This window comes from Eptatretus burgeri, chromosome 19, assembly GCF_056783735.1.
Source record: "Eptatretus burgeri isolate ZD-2024b chromosome 19, Ebu_testis_v1, whole genome shotgun sequence".
NCBI lineage: Eukaryota > Metazoa > Chordata > Myxini > Myxiniformes > Myxinidae > Eptatretus > Eptatretus burgeri.
The window spans coordinates 1,587,385-1,612,384 of record NC_140979.1 but is presented as its reverse complement, the minus strand read 5'-3'; the positions used below and the strand labels follow the sequence as shown (position 1 = coordinate 1,612,384).

Here is a 25,000-nt window from a genome sequence, read left to right as displayed (position 1 = left end):
TGATGAATATCAAGAAATCGGTAAACTTGTAAAGTAGGGATGGCCAGGACACTCCATTGTCTCAACACAACATAAATACTCCAAATAATCCACCAAGATTGAAATAAAAACCGATCAATTAGCGACCAGTCACGTGTGGAGAATCCCTCATCCGACCACACTCATTAGACTTTGGGACATCATCGCTGAACAAGAACAATGAGACCCATCAGGGCCCGTTTGTCATTCTTCTTATTCTTTTCTGACAGCTGAACTCAAAATTGATATAAGCTACAAACTCGGTTTAAACACGAACCTAGTGTATTTTATAGTGGGGAATTGTAAAGTGATCGAAATATTAATAGATTGAAAGAATTCCACAAAATTGCATTCCTTTGTAAAGGAAGGGATCAGAGGGGTGGGAGATTCTACGACTGTCAATCAGCCAGATGGGGGCGGGGCCGCGAGACAATGCACAATGCAAGGGGCCGCGAGACAATGCAACTCTTGACAATACAATCAGCCTGATGGGGGCGGGGCTGCCAGACAATGCACAATGCAAGGGGCCGCGAGACAGTGCAGTGGGCCACCAGACAAAGCAACGCAAGAGAATGCAACGCTAGACAATGCAACGCTAGACAATGCAACGCTAGACAATGCAACGCTAGACAAAGCAACGCAAGAGAATGCAACGCTTATTAATGCAATGCTAGACAAACTGCTGGACGGTTTTCGAGGGTTAGAATTAAATAATGACAGAACCTGAAGTTGCGACATGATAAGACTCAGGGTTGTTGGAGGTTCGATAACTATCGCATCTCAAAACATTGTGGACGAGTTATGACGAAACGAGACGGATGAGTTGGTTCGGTGACAAGAACAAGCTGATTCGGTTTTGGTTCAGGTCCGAATCCAGATACGACCTATCGGTGGGATGTTCAGCCTGGCGGACGTTCCACCAACATCGTGTCATCAACTCGACCTGCCACGTGGGTTGTGAAAGAAAACGCAGTAAAAGATGTTTTTGTTCTCTTCTGGAGTTGTGTTGTTACATGAATGTGGAGAGGAAACCCCGGAGAGAATTAATGGAGATGAATCGGAGGAACAAACTGAAGCGGGACTGCAAGGAGTTACAAAACAATGTGGACGAGCTGGTTGGAATCAAACGTGATACCGACGTCATGATCTTCAGCGAAGCCACAAAACTTGTGGTCAAGCTCAAAGAGACTGAGAGGATCAGGCTCATGGAAGAGATACATCGGCTGCACCTGAGACGGAACTTCCTGATCCCGACAAAGGCAGCACTTGAATGGGAACAGGGAGTTCAGATTACAATGAGGGAATGTCAGGTTTGGAATAAGGGAGTTCAGATCACAAGAGGGAATGTCAGGTTTGGAATAAGGGAGTTCAGATTACAAAAGGGAACGTCAGGTTTGCAATAAGGGAGTTCAGATCACAAGAGGGAATGTCAGGTTTGGAATAAGGGAGTTCAGAGTACAACGAGGGAATGTCAGGTTTGGAATAAGTGAGTTCAGATTACAAGAGGGAATGTCAGGTTGAGAATAAGGGAGTTCAGATTACGATGAGGTTATGTCAGGTTTGGAACAAGGTGGCGGACCTTGAGCACCCTGTGGAAATATTGGGGGGGGGTGTGGGGGCGAGGCCAGGAGAAGAGACGTTAGAAGACAGAAAGACCACCAACCTGCCTGCGCTGAGAGTGAGAGACCCAAGGACTCAGCTTCCACCGCGTAAAGCCGAGAAAGGTGAGAGGTGGGATCACCATCCCAGAGAAGAGAGCAGCACTCCATCAGGCTGTGGATGAAAGCTTTATGCGTGGTCAGGAGCTCAGGTGTGTCAAGGAAGTACTTTGCATGATGGAGGATGCCCAGTCGGCGATGTCATCAACTTGGCACATGTCATCAACTCCTCGTGGAGTGTATAAGAGTGATAACGATGACGTCATCGGTGAAGTGGTATCGCAGCCATAATTTATTTTTTGTATCCATTGTGGAGGATCGTAGGAGAGCAAACACACAGAAACGCACAAGGGGAGCATACACATGCAAATCCCAAGAAACATAGCAGGATTACACTGACAAGAGTGAACAAATAGTTTTATTCAAATGTTTCCTTCGCATGTTCAAACTAATTTGGATACAATCAGAGTCAAGACAATCACATTTGGCATCAGCAGTGCAAAACATCAATCAATTTCCACATCGATATAATTTAACTCCAAAAATGAGAAATTACAACTCTGTACACACTTTGGCCGGGGTTTAGTAGCATGGCTTGACAGGTGCTCTGAGCTCGATATGTTGTTCAATAACAGGTAATAAAGCCAACATGAACAGGAAATATATGTATATAGATCCTATTAAGTCACTCGTACAAATAGTGCAGGACCCTGTTGGGCCACTCCACAGAGTTGTTTCGTGAAACAAGTAACACCGGTGAAATTACGGAACATTTCAATGGCACGAAAATTAATAAATAAATAAATAAAAAATGATGTTGTTTCACATTCAAGTAGAGTTCACAACCAGGGTCAGGGAGTCGACGGTGACATTTCACAGCCGAAAGGCCAAAAGAGAAACACCACAATGTCCGACTTGGTCAACCTTGCAGTATCTTCAGTGTTGTTCTTCATTCACTCCAGGCATCTGAAAACAAAACAAAATGTTAAGAAAAGTGACCTGACAGGTATTGATAAACCTTATTAATAAAGAACGTTTCTTACAACAAGGTACGTGTGGTCATCTGTCGATGAGCAGTCCATTGCAAACTCTTCACCATCTGGAGTCTCCTTGTATTCAGGGTTCTCACACCGTGAAGTTTTGACTTCCAGGAGCCGCCGTTTGCGGAAAATGTAGAACCCAGCAGCACAAGCCAGAACAAGCACTGGGGGAGCAGTTTGTTCAGATCAGCTGTGAAATGTCATTGATCACTTGAATGGAAGCACATTGACAAGTCAATGGAAATTGTCCGAGCCAAGGATGGAATAAAATATACTTACGTAGTGGGACAATTACAGCAGCTGCTGCTGGAGAAGAGTTGTTTACCTTTCCTTGAAGAGCAGGTTCAGCTGAAAAGTAAGAACGCAATGAATGCTGGGAGTAAAGGATGGCTCGTTTCATGCATTGCCAAATGTCATCAGCAAATGTTGCAGGTTGGATAACGGGTGGAAGCTCGAATAAATAAATAAATAATAATATTATAATGCAAACTCTAAACATGATTAAAACCAAAGTCGTCAAACGTCCAGTCATTGAGTTAGAACGACATGGTGTGGACAAGCAAATCAAACCTCAATACAACCCATGAACATCCTGTTCATGGAACTCAAACCGACAAACCTGTGTGGGGTTTTGGGAGGATGGTGATTTGTGGTGGATTGGGTGTTGCAGGTACGACTTTCTGCACAGGTGGAAGAGTTCTCTCACCCGTGGAGCCAGGTGCAGGAGTCGTCTCACCTGTGGTACCAGGTGCAAGAGTCGTCTCACCTGTGGAGCCAGGTCACATGTTCAATTCTTGGATCAAATAGTGAAGGGATTAAAAGCTCCTGTTAGAGGAAAAGTAAACATGACACCTTTCGTTGTCAATGTCATGCTGGGAGTTTTCCTGGGAATGTCAGTCGGTGGTGCAGATGCAAGCTTACCTTCACCTGTCGATGCACATGTTGGAATAAATATGAGATCATGACAATGAAAACAAACACAATTCATGGTCTCCATTATGGGGGAAAGCTAGGAAGGGGTGGAGGAGAGCGACGCCTCACGACACGTCACTATACACTCCGGGAGTCTCAGAAAACGGAGGAGAGAGGGAGTAGTGGGGAGGGAAGGGGGTGTTATGGATATATGTTTGATCGGGGGACTTGAGGGAAAGAGGGGGTGGGAATGATCCTCTAATGCCGACATTAGTACAGGATTGAGTGAAATTGGGAACATTAAAACATCATATTCAAACGGGTTATACAAAACAACGCTCGTACACCGCCCAGAGACGTCCGTGAGGATGAGGGGGGAGGGTTGGAGGAGGTAAGTGTGAGGGAAGGGGAACGGAAGGAAGGATGTTTTCCTTTAATCATGGTTTAATAAACCCTTTAATAAACCAGTGTTTGTGCCTTTATTTAATTTCCACATGTACGATAACCTCGAAAAATCTCTTGTTAACCTGAGAGACGAATTTAGTGGGCCGGATATGTGAAAAAAGATGTTCATTTCCGGCAGAAAGTGTGAAATTTCGCATGCAGGGGTATTTTGGGGGGCTGATTACAAAAATTGGCGGATCCAAGAGATCTCACCAATGGACCGGCCGCCATCTTGAATTCCAATATGGCCGCCAAGACGAAATGTTGAAAATCCCTATCTTGGGTTCTAAATGACCTGTGGCGCTGAAATTTGGCACACAAGGGTATGTTGACATGCTGAGTTCAATAATGCAATAATTTGAAATGTCTGACAAACGGTGTGGCCGCCATTTTAAATTCCAATATGGCCACCAAGACAAACATCGATGTTTTCATTGCTTTTATAGCACAGTGTACGGTAATGTCATAATGTTAAATCATTTGAGCATTATCATGATAACTGGAAAATTGTTGCATCTTAAATATACTGATGGGTTTGTAATTTTATCGAAGGCAGTAGAAATTTGGGAAATTCAGCGCCCCAAAATACCCCTGTATGCGAAATTTAACACTTTCTGCCGGAACTGAACATTCACATGACATTCCAATAATTTATTTTTTTTATGTTTTTTCTCTTTCAGATCCAATGTTGAAATCAAAGAAAACATCGTAAACAATTCCAATGCCAACAGACTGGAACATTTACGCTCTTTTCCAGAAACGTTCTGAAAATGAACCACTAAGAGATGCACGTAAGGGCAGCAATCAGTCGTGTCTAGACGTCTACGAGAATCTTGCTCAAAATCTCAAGGCATGAATGATTTAGGTGCCTTGCCTTGCGGAATAAACATTTCCCCGACTCGATGATGGTTGCGGTATTGCAGAAACCCTCGCTGCGCATGCTGCCAAATGGCACAAAAACTGTTATGTGCAGTGCATCAGCTCTCGTGTGGCCAGGGCTGAATCAAGAGAAAGAAAGCAAAGTTCAGACCTCAAACTTGGTGAAGAAACTTACTTGCCTGTTAAGAAAAGAGTCAGAACAAGTTTCAAATCTCCATCCGTTGAACAGAGTACCGCTAGCACATTTTTCTTTTGTGATAGCATTATCAGTAATGAAGAAATAGTCCACAGAGCGGCAACAAAAAATGTAGATTCCAATGTTCGATTGATGGCAACAGAATTGAGGGATACAAAACTCCTGGCTAGATTGTCTGGAGGTGATATGACGGCATCAGATGCTGTTTATCACAAGAAGTGCATGACTGTTCTCCACACTCGATACAGATCATTTGTAAGAAAGAATGAGGAAGCCAGTTAAAGTCAAAATATGCCACCAGAATCAGTAGCTTTGGCCGAATTGATATCCTATTTTCGAATTCGAAATCATGAGAATGTCACTGAGAATGAGAACAAACAGCGCTCCAAAACCATAGCCGCCCTTCCTGCATCTTACAGTGATGTGCTTCCTGAAGCATTTTCAACTAATAATCCCATTCCAAGAAAACAAAAAGGTCCATCCACTCCAAGTGTGTCCTCTGGAATACAGGACAAAGAAAGTCAGTGGCTTACGTTTGTACAAAGTCTGCAGGAGAAGGAAGGTCTTGAGAGTGAAGATAATATCTCCTGGTCAGCATACATGGCAAATCTGCCATCGGCTGCCAACTGGTACAAAATATACTTTGAAATGAGCTCTTTGACTTGTAATATGATTCGTCAACTAGGGATCCATTGAATTGGTATTGCTTTTGCAAAGAACCCGGGATTTTCAACATTTGGTCTTGGCGGCCATATTGGAATTCAAAATGGCGGCCATACCATTTGTCAGACATTTCAAATTATTGCCTTATTGAACTCAGCATGTCAACATACCCTTGTGTACAAAATTTGAGCACCACAGGTCATTTAGAACCCAAGATAGGGATTTTCAACATTTCGTCTTGGCAGCCATATTGGAATTAAAAATGGCGGCCATAAGGTTTGCCATACATTTCAAATTTTTCCATTATTGAATTCATTATCTCAAAATGCACCTGTGTACCAAATTTCAGGGCCATAGGTCACTTGGAACCAAAGAGAATAATGTTCAATGTTTCGTCATCGCAGCCATATTGGAATTCAAGATGGCGGCCGGTCCATTGGTCAGACCTCTTGGATCCGCCAATTTTTGAACTCAGCATGTCAAAATACCCCTGTGTGCAAAATTTCAAACTTTCTGCCGGATGTGAACATCTCGAGCAATTTTTGTTACATATCTGCCCCACGAATTGTGGAATTGATCCGAGCAGCAGCTCTGACTGATAAAAACAAACAAAAACAAACAAACAACTTTCATTTGTCCAATTCACACATTCTTTGACCCCTGTTCCTCTCCTCGACCCCCAGAGAGTTGTCTGGTGGTGGAGAGGGTTTCGGAGGAGGATAGTATGAGGAGAAAAGAAGGCAGTGTGAGGGGAGGGAAGGGAAGGCAGCCTCAGGAGAGGGGAAGGTAGCCTAATGGAAGGGGAGGCAGCGTGAAGGCAGGAGGAAGCATGGGGGAGGCAGCTTTAGGGGAAGCAGCATGAGGCATGAGGGGGAAGTGAGGTAGTGTGAGGGATAGGGAAAGCAGTGTGACGGGAAGAGAAGGCAACCTCAGGGGAATGGAAGGCAGAATGGGGGGAAGGGAAGGCAGTGTAAGAGCAAGTAAAGAAAGTGTGTCGTGAGGGGAGGGAAGGCAGTGTTAGGGGAGGAATGGCAGCATAGCAGGGTATTCCACTCGTGATAAAACACATCCAAACAGAAACGTTTTCTTTGAAACCAGCGTGTTCTAAATAAAACCAAGAGAGAGCATTTAAATATTACATCCCAAACCCATACCATCTACCTGGCAAAGGACTGCCGCCATATTAACCCCCCCCCATAAACGTTTTCCAAACCTCCTCACAGTCCATGGTAAACGTGCACCGGGAATCAACTGAAGAAATAACCTCAACCAATGAATGCACAGCATCTTTACCACAATCAGTCTCATCGGCTCCGTTGTTGCAATCTTCTTTCCCATCGCACAGCCAAGCCTTTGATATGCAATGACTTATAACTCGACCACCACATGCAAACTCCGTAGGAGGGCAGGTCCTATTGTCTGAAACAAAAGCATTGTCAGGCATCGCCATCACAACTATTGAGGCAAGACCACAGGTCTGTTTTGTTTTTGTAATGAAGGTGGGAAAAACCAACAAAAAACCAGGCTGATGAGCTCAAAGATAGTCACAGCACCAACAAAGAGATCATGTTAATATGCTTAACGAAAATATGGGATAATTAAACTCCATATTAGAATATAAAACAGTACTTGAACTCACGACAGGTTGCCAGAGCTTCATCAGATCGGTCATTGCAGTCCACCTCTCCATCACAAACCCAACTTGAAGGTAAGCATTCACCTCCACCACAAACAAATTCATCAGGCGGACAGGATTGAGAAGCTGCGTAATCCACAACAAAAAGAAAACAAGAAAAATATCAATCAGAGATTGCACACCCTCACCAGGAATTGTGTTGTGTGGTTTTTGTGCAATGGTGTGTTACGTAGTTAATAAGAGATGAAATCAGAACTTCCATTTTATAACTGCTGGCAGTGATGAGTGGGTACCAAGCCGGCCAGGTACCAAGCCGGGTACCAAGCCGGGTACCAATCCAGGTACAGTGTTGCTTTGATGGGACACCTGACACTCACCCATGAAGTTTTTATTATTATTCAATTTAATTTAGAATGAGATTAAAATAAATCAATCCAAATGGAAGACCAAATCGGTACAGTTCTTCATTACAGTAATCAGAATCCAATCCAATCCATTGGGACCATACTCTGCAGAGAGTATCAGTGCTGCCAAAGTAGTCTCCTGTCCTGGACGGGTCACCACTTCAACACAGGAGACTTGAACCACTCAATCATCCCAACAAGCTGGTACTCAGGTTGCTGACCTCAGAAGGATGGCAGGCTGAGTCAACCCCAGCTTGTATTAATTGAACATCCAAAAAGGATTTGAACTCAGGACTATCGTGTCCCAAACCCACCAATCTGACCATAAAATCAACAACAGGCATACATGGCAATAGTATGCAATTAATAGTGGTCAGGTCAGTATGTGTGGTCAGGGAGCAAATGATGTAATTAATACACATATCGTCACATGGCTTCACAGATGGCTTCACAGATGGCTTCATGCATGGACCGAGTCGTAATGGTCTTATGGGTTTAATGATCTTCAAGGTCTTATGGGTTTTTGTTGTCTCAAAGAATTTATAGGGTATTTAAGGGTCTTCATGCTCTTGATGGCTTTAAAGGGTGTTCGAGGTCTCAAGAGGTCCTTGGGATCTTTGGGTTCTTAAGGGTGTATAAAGGTTGAGGTGGTGAATGAAAATACCCTGAGGACAATCCCTGGATCAGACTTGGTCTGTGTGCTAAATGTGGTGGTAGCCAGCCAAGCGGTCTTTGCAAAAAAAGGTGAACATACAGACAGACGACAACTTTTATTTATGAGATGACACTTTGAACCTCAACAGAAATAGCAAGTTGGAACATTCCAATGGACATCTTGTGTGTTTTCTATCGAGTCTGGCACCCTGCCTTAGTCTTTACAAACTGGCAACCCATTTCGTGCCCACTAATTGATTTGTTGACGTATTGTTGCGAATCTGGAACCCATGAGCACTCAACATTCAGGTCCCCATAGCTCAGTTATTTCAATAAGTAAATGTGGATAGAGAGCTCCTTTCCCCTCTGTCTAATAGGAATTAAGTGTGCATGCGCTGCGAAGTTATTCTCTTGATAGGATTTTTACACTTATAACAACAACAACAACAACAACAACAACAACACGCCTTCACCTCGCTTCCTCAACCCGACGCCATAGCGCCCGCGGTTGGCGGAGTTCAAGGAGGGACCTTGCGGCGGCTCTCGACCAATCAGGGAGATGCGAGCAAGTTTGCCGTCGGTCGGCAAATGGGAGCAGAGCGAGCTCCAAGAGAAACAGAGCCTCTTTGGGGGGGGCGGGGAATCGAGACGCCCCGACACGCCCCCCCGACCAAGCATGGAGAGACGACCGATTTCCCCCGGCGAATGAGGGTGCAGAGAAGTGAGACACATCCCCCCCCAGCCCCCGGCGAAAAAGAGGGAAGAAATAGACGGGACCGCACAGTCATCTGGTTTTTGGTCTCGACTCGTGGCTGGCTTCTGGTCTCGTCTCGTCGCTGGCTCTGGTCTCGTCTCGTCGTTGACTTCTGGTCTCGTCTGGTCTCTGGCTTCTGGTCTCGTCTCGTCACTGGCTTCTGGTCTCGTCTCGTCGCTGGCATCTGGTCTCATCTCGTCGCTGGCTCTGGTCTCATCGCTTGCTGAAGGAGCGTGCTGTAGCCCGACACTGCCCTCCGTACCCGGTGCTTGCGGCGGCATCGAGCTGCGGGTTCAAGTCCCGCCGAGCCGGATCGTCAAGGGCTGCACTAGGCAGAAAGGTCCGAGTTCGCTTTGGTTTCCAGCTCATCTTCCCTCGAGCTGGGAACCTTCAATAAAGACCTCGAGGTCCATCTTCTTTTGGGGTATTTGTGTGTGCGTGTGTGTGTCCTTGGGCCCCGTCTGCAAGTAGAAACTGTGAAGTGCCTGTATTTGCTTGTACATTCACTGCATTTCTTACAGTCGGTTTAACTCTGCTCTTGTGTGTTTCCTTCCCCCCATTATAAATAAATCCCCTGTTAAATGTTTCAGCTCGTTTCTGTGTTTCGTTCATTGGTTTAGCACGGTGCGTGTTGGGAAATTGGGAAGCGGCAAATTGTACATTTGGACCGACGGACTTCGGTAACCATCCGCTCGGGTTACGCACGGTTCGAGAACGCTAAGGGCTCGTTCCGCTCGAGCTCAGCCGAGGGTGAATTTCCCCAGTAGTTTGGACGACATGGGTATTTAGGTAAATTGAAATTGGCAATTGACCCTATCCCACGCGGTCGACCCATTGGCGATCTTCGGTCCGATAAGTCACCGTCGGCTCCAGAGTTATCCGGGGTGACGACCTATAAATTCCGGGTGTTCGGTGGAGCCGACTCCACTGCTCCATCTTGCGGTCGTGCTCGCCGCCGAAACTCAGCCCCACAACAGTATTTCCTCCTGAAGAGAAATGGCTCGTTGTTCCACATCAAAAACATTGAAGCAAAAAGCAAAGATGAAGTCATCAGGAGGAACCTGGATAGGATTCACTTTTCAGATGCTGCTTCTCTACCCTCAACCCATCCAAGCACAGCCAAGTGAGCCTTATTTGAAAAAAAAGGAACAACAACCCATATCAAAAAATTAAATAATTCTGGCTGCCAGACCATGCGTCCAATCAAGTTGAAATTTAAAACATGTGTTCCCCATCACGACGAGATCACATTTGTGACGTTTCACATCAATTGATTAAGCGGTTCCAAAGAAAATAGATGTATGCGGTTGTGGTATTGATAAAGCGGTTGTGGAAATTCACAGAACATCATTCAGGTTCCCCGAAGATCAGTTATTTCGATAAGTATGTGTTTCAGGTTAGGATCCCCCCCACCGATGTGTAAAGGGTATTGTTCGTATGCCGGGCTGTGAATCTTTGAGGTAGTCATTATTCTTTTCGATCTTTATTTTAAAATATCGCAACACCGCCATCTCCTCGATGAACAACGCCATCTCTGCGCCAACCATCATCTACTACAACGCGAACAAACATCGCAACCATCATCTCCTACAATGCGAACAAACAACCCCAACCATCATATCCTGAACAAACAACGCGAGCCGATTTGCATCTATATGGATCACAGGACGGCTTCCCCTAAACCAACTAGTGACGTCGGACATGGGGTTTCCAGCGAGGCTTTCGAGGGGTGAGAGGTCGGAGGTGAAGAGTGGGCGGGGCCCGGCCTTGGGTGAGAGTTCAAGGGGCAGCTCGCCCCCACCTACAAAAGGCGGAGCTCGCCCGGAGAGAGCAGTAGTCAGAGCTATGGAGAGAAGTCGTCGCCGGGCGAGCAGTGCCAGTCGGGGCTTCGGAAGTCAGTGCCAGTCGGGAGGAGAAGCCAAAGTGCCAGCTGCGGTGGAGTCCAGCGAGTCGTCGGAGTCCGGGCAAGGAGAGCCAGCGGCAGCGGCGGAGCTTGGTGGTCCGGAAAAACGACCATGACGGCGGTCGAGCAGCGTCGCTAAGGTAGTGGACAGGTCATTAAAGAGCATCAACTCTAAAAGAGCCAAGGACCCGTTCACTCCGCCCAAAGCGTCGCCGGCCAGGCCCGACAAAAGGGCGCGACGAGAGCCAGACCACCGAGGGGAACCAAGCAGCCGCTCACCCAGCTGCTCAAGCCGCCCGGCCGCTTATGCGACTGGCGCGTTGCGACACAAGGGCCAAGCAGAGACACCAGGGGTCACCGACCCGAATACCTTCGAGCCGCACAATGAGCTGCCAGGTAATCTGCCCAGCCTCTTGTAAGCCTTCGGTCATCCAGGCTCCGAGTTGGAATAAAGGCTCACGTGCCCGTTTCTTTTCTGGGTTTTGTATGAAAGTGTCCTCTGGCACCTTGTCTTTATCAGTAGAAATTATTTAAGTGCATGCTTGTACATAAGTGAATAGTCATCGGCTGTTGGCTTTGCTCGTGTCATGTCTACTTCCCCAATTGTTTGCTTGCTTGTTTAATAAATTTCCCGTTGTTTGACTGTAAAACTGCTCGTTGCGTCCATTTCCTCCGATTGACTTCCACGGCGCGTTCGGGAAATTACCAGGCTGTTAAAGCTAATAAAAGTGGTCCTTTGGTCTGACGGAACATGGCGATTACAACCGCTCGGCATCGCACACGGAACGAGCACACTCAGCGGCTCGTTTCCGGACGAGTTCCGTCGAGGTATAAATTCTTGGTACTTCTGTCTGCGCAGAAAATTAGGAATGTCGAGATTCGGCGATTAACCCTGTTCCGCGTGGACAGAATATTGGCAGTTTATGGTGCGTTAAGACATCCGTAACAGGTTTCTGGAGATGTGCGGAAGCTACGACTGAAATCCGGTTTTCGGCGGACGGGCGACTGCGGTTGGGCCGTAAGCGGTCATGCGTGGTGTCGAACCGGTGAAATTCGTAACAACATGCTTAACGAAAAACATGGGATAATTAAACTCCATATTAGAATATAAAACAGTATTTGAACTCACCACAGGTTTCTGGACCTTCATCAGATCGGTCAGTGCAGTCCACCTCTCCATCACAAACCCAATATGAAGGTAAGCATTTACCTCCACCACAAACAAAATCATGAGGCATACAGGATTGAGAAGCTGCGTCATCCACAACAAAAAGAAAACAAGAAGAAGATCAATCAGAGATTGCACACCCTCACCAGGAATTGTGTTGTGTGGTGTTTGTGTACTGGTGTGTTCCGTAGTTAAGAAGAGATGTAATCATAACTACCATTTTGTAACTGTTGGCAGTGATGACCGGGTACCAAGCCAGGTACCAAGCCGTACCGCTTTAATGGGACACCTGACACTCACCCATGAAGTTTTTATTATTATTCAATTTAGATTGAGATTAAAATAAATCAATTAAAATGGAAGACCAAATCGGTACAGTCCTTCATTGCAGTAATCAGAATCCAATCCAATCCATTGGGATCATACTCGGCAGAGAGAATCAGTGCTGCCGAAGTAGTCTCCTGTCCTGGACGGGTCACCACTTCAACACAGGATACTTGAACAGCTCAATCATGCCAACAAGCTGGTACTCAGGTTGCTGACCTCAGAAGGATGGCAGGCTGAGTCAACCCCAGCTGATATTAATTGAACAGCAAAGCAGGATTTGAACTCAGGACTCTCGTGTCCCAAACCTACCAATCTAACCATAAATCTAATCTTACCAACAACAAGCATACATTGCAATAGTATGCAATTAATAGATGTATGTGTGGTCAGGGTGCAACTGATGTAATTCAAACACATATCGTCACATGGCTTCACAGATGGCTTCACGCATGGACCGAGTCGTAATGGTCTTATGGGTCTAAGGATATTCAAGGTCTTTTGGGTTTTTGTTGTCTCAAAGGGTTTTGGGGTATTTAAGGGTCTTCAGGCTCTTATTGGTCTTCAAGGGTTTTTGGGATCTCAAGAGGTTTTTGGGATCTTTGGGTTCTTAAGGGTGTGTAAAGGTTGAGGTGGTGAATGAAAATACTGTTGCGGATCCGGGGTGGCGGGATTCTCACCCGACTCCTGGCGCCACCCTTACCACCGCCGTCTCTGGGGTTTATAACGCCGGCCGGCTCGGCAGAGCCCTCGAGTCACGCGTCTTCAATCGTGATACCAACGTAATCCTTGTACCTTACCAGTTTGCGCAATAGAACCCCGGTTACAGACTGGTTTTGGCAGATGCCGAGCGTTTTCTGCGAGTCTGTAACCATTTTGGTTTTATATGCCAATCGAACGGATCGTTCCTCGACGCGACACAAATTAATCCAAAGCGCCAACTTCATACGAACCAACCAGATTTATTGGAGAACATCGGGGAACACGACACAAGCAAACCATTCACAACAATGTTTTTATTAACAATCTTTAACCCGTTCTTAACTCGGGAACTACGGACCACAGGCCTCGAGGGGGATCCCTACCGAGATATGCCTTAAACAACGTGCAGACAAAGACAGACAGACAGCATGCATGCAAGACAGAGTACTTGGTGATGTTTCATGGACGAGAGGACAGTGTCAAAAGCACGAATGCCGCTCGCAACAAGCGGATGTCCACGGATTCGAGCCCTCAGCTCGAACGTGCCGCGTGGCACGATGGCGGCGCCGTACTCTTTCTTTTCCGCACCGCACGCAGTCTCCGCGCGCTCCGACCCTACGCAAGGGCGACGGCACAAGACCGCCAGATGAACAATGGGCCTCAGCCGATCTCTCCCAAGGTGCAGCACACAAATCCTGCCTGGCCTGTTCACCAGACAAGGCCCAAATCGAGGTTCCGGGCTCCAGTAAGCGGATCGGCAAACGTGTCGAGCCGTGAGGTGAGCAAGGACCGTCAGAGGCTCCGTCGTTTCCTCTCTTGCCTTCCCGCCTCGACGCCCGACTTCTCAACTCTGTCCTCTCAGTTTCTTTCTCCGCAGGATCACCTTTTCTTTCCTTTTCCACGCTCGCCTCCCAAAGCCGGCTGCCGTTTTTCTCTCTGCAGAATCACCTCCTCATAAGAGTCGATCGCCGACTCGATGTGCAGGCCGCCTCGCCTACTGCCCAAAAAGGCAGACTCGTCGTGCAGGCAGCCTCTCTTACTGCCAAAAATGCAGACTCGGCACGCGCAGGTTCAGCGTCTCTCCCGGCAGTTCCAACACTGTCCCTTCTTCGTTCGCTCGCTTCGAAACCCGAGCACGCCTCGAGAGCGACTGTTTTCTCACACTGAACCCTTTTTCTCCACAGTTTCTCTTTCGTTCGCTCGCTTCGACCCCAAGCACGCCTCTCTCAGCGAAGCTGACAAACTCCTCCCCTTAGCTCCACCTCCCTCTCCAAGACACTCCCCCTCAGCCGACTGGGCGGGGCCTCGTCTGGGATGGGGAAGGAAGAAGAGGGAGCTCTCGTTACACCACCACCGCACAAACAATAAAACAGCCTCTTACACCTCCCGACACACATGTAACATCCATTTTACCAAACAACCTAGATAAACATGCATTTAATGGGGGATCTGAGCTCATCCTACATTTTGCAGCATAGGAAGGGTCATTTCCGTAACAATACCCTGAGGACAAACCCTGGATCAGACTTGGTCTGTGTGTTAAATGTGGTGGTTGTTCGTCCAGCGGTCTTTGCAAAAAACGTGAACATACAGACAGACGACCAATTTTATTTCTGAGATGACACTTTGAACCTCAACAGAAAAAGCAAGTTAGAACATTCCAATGGACATCTTGTGTGTTTTATATCCAGTCTGGAACCCTGCCTTGCTCTTTACAAACTGGCAACCCATTTCGTGCCCACTACTTGACTTGTTGACGTATTTCCTCCTGTAGAGAAATGTTTCGTTGTTCCACATCAAAAACATTGAAGCAAAAAGCAAAGATGAAATCATCAGGAGGAACCTGGATAGGATTCACATTTCAGATTCTACTCCTCTACCCTCAACCCATCCAAACACAGCCAAATGAGCCTTATTTTTTTAAAAAAAGGAACAAGAACCCAGATCAAAAAATTAAATAATTCTGGCTGCCAGACCATGTGTCCGATCAACTTGAAATTTAAAACATGTGTTCCCCATCACGAAGAGATCACATTTGTGAAGTTTTTCCTCAATTGATTAAGAAATTGTTTCCAAAGAAAACATTATTTAATATTTTTCTTCAACCTAATATGGCGGCCAAGCAATGTGACCTATGATGTCACATGTGTAAAGTTTCGCCTCGATCTGTTGAGCCACTTCAAGAGGGTAACAATCAAAACTGGGTTCCATCCAAACCACAAAACAAAGTTTCCTTCAGTGTGAACGTCCACTTACGGCAATCTTCTTCATCACTTCCATCGCCACAGTCAGATCGGCCGTCACAACGCCAGGATGCAGTCACACAGTCCCCACTTTGGCATTGGAAGTGGGTCTTCTCATCACAAGAAAAATCTACACAAAGGTCAAAGTTCATGTTTCAGCCTTTGATGTCCAATTAAAATATTCCATCAAGATGTAAAACTCCATCAAAATCTGCAGAGGATTAGATTCCAATCTACACTAATAAATGTCAGAGAGAGAGAGAGAGAGAGAGAGAGAGAGAGAGAGAGAGAGAGAGAGAGAGAGAGAGAGAGAGAGAGAGAGAGAGAGAGAGAGAGTGTGTGTGTGTGTATGTATGTGAGTGTGTGTGTGTGTGTGTGTGTCTGTGTGTATGTGTAAGTGTGTGTGTGTGTGTGTATGTATGTGAATGTGTGTGTCTGTGTGTATGAGAGTGTGTGTGTGTGTGTGTGTGTGTGTGTGTGTGTGTCTGTGTGTATGTGTAAGTGTGTGTGTGTGTGTGTGTGTGTGTGTGTATGTGTGTGTGTGTGTGTGTATGAGAGTGTGTGTGTGTGTGTGTGTGTGTGTGTGTCTGTGTATGTGTGTGTGTGTGTGTGTATGTATATGAGTGTGTGTGTGTGTCTGTGTGTATGAGTGTGTGTGTGTGTGTGTGTGTGTGTGTGTGTGTGTGTGTGTGTGTGTGTGTGTGTGTGTGTGTCTGTGAGTGTGTGAGGGCACTCAAGGTCATGAGCAATAAGAATTCGAAATTGCACAACCAGAACCATTCTCATCCCACGTGGGTGTGGGAAGAATTCAGCGCACACACGGACAGCACAACACACCACGAGCACATGGAATGACGGAACTCACTGAAACCCAAAACGAAAACCAGGTGGATTACAAAGGAGAATTACTAACAAATCGATTACAAAGGAGAACTATCCCAACCACATTATTCGATAAAACATCCCTTGTGCTGGAAGGAGACAATTGGAGGCCACAGAACCACTCAAGAGAACAAGGGTGAAGATGCTCGTTAAAAACACGAAACCTCAGATTCAACAAGAAAGAAAATTAAATCCCGAAAACAACACGAACTGGACAAGACCAATCGAGCTGAAGGAAACGATACTGTAACTGCACTGCTCCTGATTGGTCAAAGGACACCACGTGTGTTATGCACGAGGATTCCAGCAAACAGGACTGGACCAATCAAGTTCGTGATGCACCTCATGCTGCATCGCGGATCCTCGGCGGCACGTGATACCATTGGACCAATCACGTTCGGCGATGTACCTCGTGCTGCATTCTGATAATCTCTGGATCAGAACGAGCTTTGATTGGTCAAAGTAGTGGAGGGTGGTGATAACCTCTGAGGGATGGTAACGACCAAGGAGGAAAAGCGATGCATCGTTTTGATTGGTTGAAACGTGGAGGAACGGAAGGAATTCTTCTCCTCGGATCCTTACCATAATCCTTGCAGTTTCTCCTGCCTGCTTGAATGTCTCACCCCCCCCACACCCCCCCCCCCATACACGTTCCTCCAACCTCCTCACTGTCCATGGTAAACGTGCACGGGCACCAGTAATCAGCTCACGAAATAACCTCAACCAATGAATGCACAGGATCTTTCAATGTTTTCTCTTTCACGCAATGTTACTCTTGAAGCTTTGACAAGCAGGAAGAACAGAGGCCGAAAGTAACAATCAGTTGGGAAAGGTGGGGAGCTCCAGTGGGAGATTACAAAAATTTCTCTAAAGAACATGATATGACAACCAACCAATCAAACTAATTAAAAATGGCAATTACCTTTCGAGATGTGATGTAGTCGATTCACATCAGGAAATGTTACAGGTTGGACAACGGGTGGTGGAAGCTCTAATAAATAAATAAATAATAATATTATAATGCAAACTCCAAACATGATTAAAACCAAAGACGTCAAACGTCCAGTCATTGAGTTAGAACGACATGGTGTGGACAAGAAAATCAAACCTCAATACAATCCATGAACATCCTGTTCTCCCAACTCAAACCTACAAACCTGTGTGGGGTTTTGGGAGGATGGTGATATGTGGTGGCTTGGGTGTTGCAGGTACGACTTTCTGCACAGGTGCAAGAGTCGTCTCACCCGTGGAGCCAGGTGTAACAGTCGTCTCACCTGTGGTGCTCGGTGCAAGAGTCGTCTCACCTGTGGTGCTTGGTGCAAGAGTCGTCTCACCTGTTGTGCCAGGTGCAAGAGTCGTCTCACCTGTGTTGCTTGGTGCAAGAGTCATCTCACCTGTGGTGCCAGGTGCAAGAGTCGTTTCATCTGTGGAGCCAGGTGACATGTTCAATTCTTGGATCAAATAGTAAAGGGATTAAAAGCTCCTGTTAGACATTTTACAAACTTCAATTCGAGCTTTTAAACCGAGGAAAAGTAAACATGATACCTTTCATTGTCGACGTCATGCCGGGAGTTTTCCTGGGAATGTCAGTCGGTGGTGCAGGTGCAAGCTTACCTTCACCTGTCGATGCACATGTTGGAATAAATATGAGATCATGACAATGAAAACAAACACAATTCATGGTCTTCATGAAGGGGGAAAGCTCGGAAGAGGTGGAGGAGAGCGAGGCCTCACGACACATCACTATACACTCCGGGAGTCTCATAAAACGGAGAAGAGAGGGAGGTAGTGGGGAGAGGAAGGGGGTGTTCTGGACATGCGTTTGACAGGGGGACTTGAGGGAAAGTGGGGGTGGGAATGATCCTCTAATGCCGACATTAGTACAGGATTGAGTGAAATTGGGAACATTAAAACATCATGTTCAAACGGGTTACACAAAACAACGCCCGTACACCGCCCAGAGACGTCCTTTGGGGGGAAGGGGGGGCTTTTGGAGGAGGTAAGCGTGAGGGAAGGGGAACAGAAGGAAGGATGTTTTCCTTCAATCATGGAAAAATCAACACCAGTGTTTGTGCCTTTATTTAATTTCCACACATACGATAACCTCAAGAATCTCTTGTTAACCTGAGAGACGAATTGTGGAATTGATCCGAGCAGCAGTTCCGACTGATAAAAAAAACCCCCAAAAACAAACAAACAACTTTCATTTGTCCAATTCGCACATTCTTTGACCCCTGTTCCTCTCCTCGGCCCCCAGAGGTTGTATGGTGGTGGAGGGGGCTTGGGAGGAGGATAGCACGAGGAGAAAAGAAGGCAGTGTGAGAGGAGGGAAGGGGAAGCAGTGAGAGAGAAGGGAAAGGAAGGCAGCAAGAGAGGAGGGAAGGGAAGACAGAGAGAGGAGAGGGAAGGGAAGGCAGCCTGATGGAAAGGGGAGGCAGCGTGAAGGCGGGAGGAAGTATTGTTGTGGGGCCGGTCTCGGTGGCGATCACGACCGCTAGATGGAGCAGTAGAGTCGGCTCCAACAAACACCCGGAATTTAGGTCGCACCCTTCAGATAAATCCGAAAGGTCACGGGTCCCTTATCTGACCAAAGATCGACAATCGGTCGACCACGTGGGAAAGGGTTAATTGCCAATTTCAATATAACTAAATACCCACGTCATCCAAACTACCGGGGAAATTCACCCTCGGTAGGATATGCGCGATCCGGGCCGTTACCGAGCCGGATCCGAGTCGTACCCCAAGCAGAGAGTACCAGAATCCTGCCAAGCCGATTGCACGATTACGGCAGCAATGAGGCCTCCTAATTCCGTTCGCAGCGCGGCAAACCAATGGGAGAAAGGACAAGGACGAGCTGGGGCATTCAACAAAAAGGGGAATTTATTTACAACAATAATTGGGGAACGAGGGGAGCATGTAAGGGCAGAGTCATCCGACTAAGAAATGCAAATAATGTACAACAAGAAGCACTTAACAATTCTACTTAAAGACGGGGCCCACGGACACACACACGCACACACAGATACCCAGAAGAAGATGGACCTCGAGGTCTTTATTCGGCTCTCCAGCCGTGGAGGATAGTTCGGCTGGGAGTCAGATAGTTCGGCTACCTGGCCGCGAGCGCGCGGCTGGATGTCCGCACCTTCCCGGAGCACCAGTTGCCAAAGGACGGACCAGGGCAGCTGAACCCAGAGGAGGCGAAACGAAGTGATCTCCCGTGTTGAGTTGGTCGATCGCTTGTCGTAATGCGCCAGACGAGACGCCTCGGATGCGCCGGGTGCAGTCAGCCACAGAGCAGAGACAGAAGACGCACTCGAGCAAACGGGACGCAATCTCCAACTAATTCCGTTGCTTTCTCGAGGCGGGTCTGCTCCCCCGTCGCCTGCTCCCATTGGGTGGATGGCGTGTCGCGGCTCCGCCTTCTTGCAAAGGACCGCCCCGGCTCTGGTCTGTGCGTCGTCCATTGGGCGGAAAATGATGCATCCCCTTATTTGGTGCGCAGCCAGAACGAAACGATTCGTGTCCATATTTGATGTGAAATCCACACTGCCTGAGGCATGGAATTCCGCACACGTGCCCATGCCGGCAAGTGCGCGAAGAATTCCGCGAGCAGAGTGTTGTTGTTGTCGGAGATGTAAAAATACTAACTATATAAATAATCCGCAGTGCACGAACATTTAATCACCCATTAGGCAAGAGATGGGACCCTAACTATAAACACATACTTACCGATATAACTGATCTATAATGACTCTGGCTGTTGTGTACTCATGGCTGCCAGATTCATTACAGTAAGGGGGGGCAGCTTGAGGCATGAGGGAAAAGTGAAGCAACGTGAGGGAATGGGAAGGCAGCATGAGGGGAAGGGAAGGGAGCATGAGGGGAAGGGAAGGCAGCATGAGGGGAAGGGAAGGCAGTGTAAGAGCAAGCGATGGAACTGTGAGGGGAGGGGAAGGGAAGGCAGCGTTCAGGGAGGAATGTCAGCATAGCAGGGTATTCCCATGATGATAAAACACATCCAAACAGCAACGTTTTCTTTGTAACCGCCGTGTTCTATATAAAGCCACGAGAGAGCATTTCAATATTAAATCCCAAACCCACACCATCTACCTGGCAAAGGACTCCCAGCATGAATATCTCACCCCCCCTCCCATACATGTTCCTCCAACCTCCTCACAGTCCATGGTAAACGTGCACCGTTAATAAGCTTATGAAATAACCTCAACCATTTTACCACAATCAATCTCATCGGCTCCGTTGTTGCAATCTTTCTCCCCATCACACAGCCAAGCCTTTGGGATGCAATGACTTGTCCCCCGACCACGACAAGCAAACTCCGTAGGACGGCAGCTCCTATTGTCTGAAACAAAAGCATTGTAAGGCATCGCCATCACAACTATTGAAATAAGACCACAGGTCTGTTTTGTTTTTGTGATGAAGGAAAAACATCAAAAAACCAGGCAGATGACCTCAAAGATAGTCATCACATCCACAAGGAGGTCATATTAATATGCTTAACGAAAAATATGGGATAATTAAACTCCATATTAGAATATAAAACAGCACTTGAACTCACCACAGGTTTCTGGAGCTTCATCAGATCGGTCAGAGCAGTGCACCTTTCCATCACAAACCCAATTTGAAGGTAAGCATTTACCTCCACCACAAAAAAAATCATGAGGCAGACAGGATTGAGAAGCTGAATCATCCACAACAAAAAGAAAACAAGAAAAATATCAATCAGAGATTGCACACCCTCACCAGGAATTGTGTTGTGTGGTTTTTGTGTACTGGTGTGTTACGTAGTTAAGAAGAGATGTAATCATAACGACCATTTTATAACTGCTGGCAGTGATGACCGGGTACCAAGCTGGGTACCAAGCTGGGTACCAAGCCAGGTACTAAGCAGTGCCACTTTAATGGGACACCTGACACTCACCCATGAACTTTTTTATTACTATTCAATTTAATTTAGAATGACATTAAAATAAATAAATCCAAATGGAAGACCAAATCGGTACAGTCCTTCATTGCAGTAATCAGAATCCAATCCAATCCATTGGGATCATACTCTGCAGAGAGTATCAGTGCTGCCAAAGTAGTCTCCTGTCCTGGACGGGTCACCACTTCAACAAAGGATACTTGAACAGCTCAATCATCCCAACAAGCTGGTACTCAGGTTGCTGACCTCAGAAGGATGGCAGGCTGAGTCAACCCCAGCTGGTATTAATTGAACAGCAAAGCAGGATTTGACCTCAGGACTCTCGTGTCCCAAACCCACCAATCTAACCATTAAGGCAACAACAAGCATACATTGCAATAGTACGCAATTAATAGATGTATGTGTGGTCAGGGTACACCTGATGTAATTAATACACATATCGTCACATGGCTTCACAGATGGCTTCACGCATGGACCGAGTCGTAATGGTCTTATGGGTCTCAGGATATTCAAGGTCTTATGGGTTTTTGTGGTCTCAAAGGGTTTGTGGGTATTTAAGGGTCTTCAGGCTCTGAATGGTCTTAAAGGGTCTTTGCGGTCTTAAGAGGTCTTTTTTTTGTGTACCTTGTCGAGGCTCGTGTGAGAGCTAACACACAACGCACAGCAAGGGGGGCATGAGACAAGAGGGGCGGGAGTGGGAGGGACAAAACAGTGGGGAACAGAGACATTAGATCTGTGTAAGGGAGAGGGATGGGACGGGGAACATGGGGAATAGAAGATGGACATTACAGGGACTTTCAGGAAGGAAAGCAGGGAATTTGAAGGAGGTGGGCTTGGATTATCGGGGGTAGAAAAGATCGAGGATTTGGATGGGGGATGATAAGAGGTGGTGGTGAACAGCTGTTTTGAAAGCCTGGAGGGAAGAATGGGAAAGAATAGAGTGAGGGAGTTTATTCCAAAGGCGGGAAAAAAGAGGAATGAAAGAGTGAAGGTGAGCAGTGATTCGTGGTTTTGGTAGTTTTACCAGAAGGGGGTTGTTGGCAGACCTTCAGCGCCCTGTGGAAATGTGGTGGGGACAAATCACAGAGACATCAGGGGGGGGGCAAGGCTGGAGAGGAGACAGTAGAAGACAGAAAGACCACTGACCAACCTGCGGTGATTGAGTGAGAGGCCCAAAGACTCAGCCTCATTGCGGGAGATGCCAATGATCCGAAATGCCTTGGTTTCTACAGCGTGAAACTGAGAAAGGTGGGAGGCAGGAGCACCAGCCCAGAGGGGAGAGCAGTACTCCATCAGGCTACGGAGAAAAGCTTTGTAAGTGGTCAGGAGCTCAGGAGGGCCGAGGAAGGACTTTGCACAACGGAGGAATCCCAGTCGGCGACTGGCTTTGGAGGCGAGGTTTGAAATGTGACATTCCCAGGAAAGGTCATGGCAGATAGTGAGACCCAGAAGCTTGAAAGAAAGGACTTCTTCAAGAGGATTGTTGTGAAAGTGGATGGGGTGGGGGGGTTTCTAAACGGTCCTTTCGAAGAGACATAGTGAGAGTGTGACATTTGTCCGGATTGAAAGACATGTTCCACGTGTTGGACCAGTTTGTGATTTTATCCAGATGTTCAGTGAGCGAAGAAGCTGCTGCTTGCCGGTCTGAGGGATGACCGATGGTACGGCAGAGGGTGCAGTCATCAGCAAAGAGATATAGAGGATTTTCCAGAGTCGGAGAGATCATTGATGAAAAACAGAAAAAGAACAGGGCCCAGAACGATACCTTGAGGAACTCCAGCCTGGACAGGAAGAGGGGATGAAAGAACTCCATTTAGGGCCACACGTTGACTTCGCCACACGTTGACAGGTCTTCGGGATCTTTGTGTTCTTAAGGGTCTTTAAAGGTTGAGGTGGTGAATGAAATTACCCTGAGGACAATCCCTGGAGCAGACTTGGTCTGTGTGTTAAATGTGGTGGTTGTTAGCCCAGCGGTCTTTGCAAAAAAAGAGGTGAACATACAGACAGACAACAAATTTTATTCATGAGATTACACTTTGAACCTCAACAGAAATAGCAAGTTAGAACATTCCGATGGACATATTGTGTGTTTTATATCCAGTCTGGCACCCTGCCTTGCTCTTTACAAACTGGCAACCCATTTCATGCCCACTACTTGATTTGTTGACGTATTGTTGTGGGCCGGGGGTCGGTGGCGAGGAACGGCCGCCAGGTGGAGCAGTGGAGCCGTCTCCCACCGAACACCCGGAATTTAGGTCATGACTCTCGGACAACTCCGAAGGTCACGGGTCACTTAAGGACCGTGATCGCCAATTCTCTAATGGCGTGGGGTTGGGTTACTAACCAAATTTCAATATACCTTAGTGCCCACGTCGTCAATTTACCGGGGAAGTAACACCCTCAACGGACTCTGTCGAAGCGGGTTGCTCTAACGACCTCGGTCCGGTGTAACCGAGCGGAATTACCAAAGTCCGTCGGTCCAAACGACAACTTACAGCCCAATCGGCTTTCTGGTTCAAACACACGAACCATGCTGGGTAAACAATAGGAAGCACAACAACGAGCTGGTACATTGAACAATCGGGGTTTATTTATAATGGGGCAGGGGAGCACAAAGAGTAGAGTTAAAACCGAATATGAGAAATTCTATATATACAGTACAAGCAAACACTGAGCAATTTCTACTTTAGGATGGGGCCCACGGACATACACACACACACACCCAAAAGAAATGGACCCCATTGGGTCTTTATTCGGTCCTCCAGCCGAGGAGGATTGTTCAGCTGGGGGAACAGAGCCTTGCCGGGTACCTTTCTGCCTTGTGCAGTCACACAGGACTCGAACCCACCACGGTGGGACTCAAACCCACGTCCCAGAATCCACCGAGCCCACGATCCTGGCTGCTCGACCACCACCACCACCACCACGAGGAGCCAAAGAGCAATTGCGACGATGACTCCAACAACGCACACCAAGAGCAATGGCCACGATGACTCCAACGACGCACACCAAGAGCAATGGCAACGATGACTCCTGCGACGCACAACAAGAGCAATGGCCACGATGACTGCTCTACTCTCTTCTTGACGACTACTCTACTCTTCCCTTTTGCGAGGCCCGAGGAATTTCTTCCCCCTGGCCACTCGCCTTCTGATTGGACGGTGGCGAACATCCCATCTGGCTTGGCGCGGCCGCCCTGAGGTAACTCGTCTCCGGATTGGTCGGGGGCTTCTGAGGTACTCTCTGAGTACTACTGAGGTACTGAGGTATCCCTCATTGGTTGCGAGGCTTCACCCATTTCGCTGGGCGGAGTCGACCTCACCCCGCCTATGCCCGTGGCCCCCAACACGTGCGTAATGGCAATGATGGAGCGAAGGGGAGATTTAATGTAAAAAACCTGACGATCAAGAAACCCGCAGCGCACACATGAAATTAACCCATTCGACAGAAGTATGGGACCCTGACTATAAACACATACTTATCCAAATAACTGAACTGCGGGGACTGCTGTCTGGTTGTGTGCAAATGGCTGCCAGATTCGTAACAGTATTTTCTCCTGTAGAGAAATGGTTCGTTGT

The 25,000-nt window shown here is 47.2% G+C and overlaps 1 protein-coding gene across 6 annotated transcripts in view; it reads right to left on the bottom strand.

Moving 5' to 3' along the window:
• Positions 1-2,076: 2,076 nt before the first annotated feature.
• The window catches only part of LOC147008379 (uncharacterized), a 28,254-nt gene continuing 5,330 nt past the window's right edge, over positions 2,077-25,000 (bottom strand). The window contains exons 3-16 of one of the 6 annotated variants that reach the window (XM_085864811.1): positions 21,057-21,179; positions 20,715-20,840; positions 18,026-18,100; positions 17,638-17,904; positions 17,403-17,471; positions 15,612-15,728; positions 12,291-12,413; positions 7,450-7,572; positions 7,104-7,229; positions 3,569-3,643; positions 3,336-3,452; positions 2,996-3,064; positions 2,720-2,880; positions 2,077-2,642 (exon numbers count right to left, since the gene is read on the bottom strand). In XM_085864811.1, coding sequence (XP_085720937.1) covers positions 2,613-2,642; positions 2,720-2,880; positions 2,996-3,064; positions 3,336-3,452; positions 3,569-3,643; positions 7,104-7,229; positions 7,450-7,572; positions 12,291-12,413; positions 15,612-15,728; positions 17,403-17,471; positions 17,638-17,904; positions 18,026-18,100; positions 20,715-20,840; positions 21,057-21,179 — 1,601 coding nt within the window. In that variant the 3' untranslated portion in view covers positions 2,077-2,612. Of the gene's footprint in view, positions 2,643-2,719; positions 2,881-2,995; positions 3,065-3,335; positions 3,483-3,568; positions 3,644-7,103; positions 7,230-7,449; positions 7,573-12,290; positions 12,414-15,611; positions 15,729-17,402; positions 17,472-17,637; positions 17,905-18,025; positions 18,101-20,714; positions 20,841-21,056; positions 21,180-25,000 lie in introns of all 6 variants that reach the window. The other 5 variants (XM_085864812.1, XM_085864810.1, XM_085864815.1 and 2 more) reach the window with 5 other exon arrangements.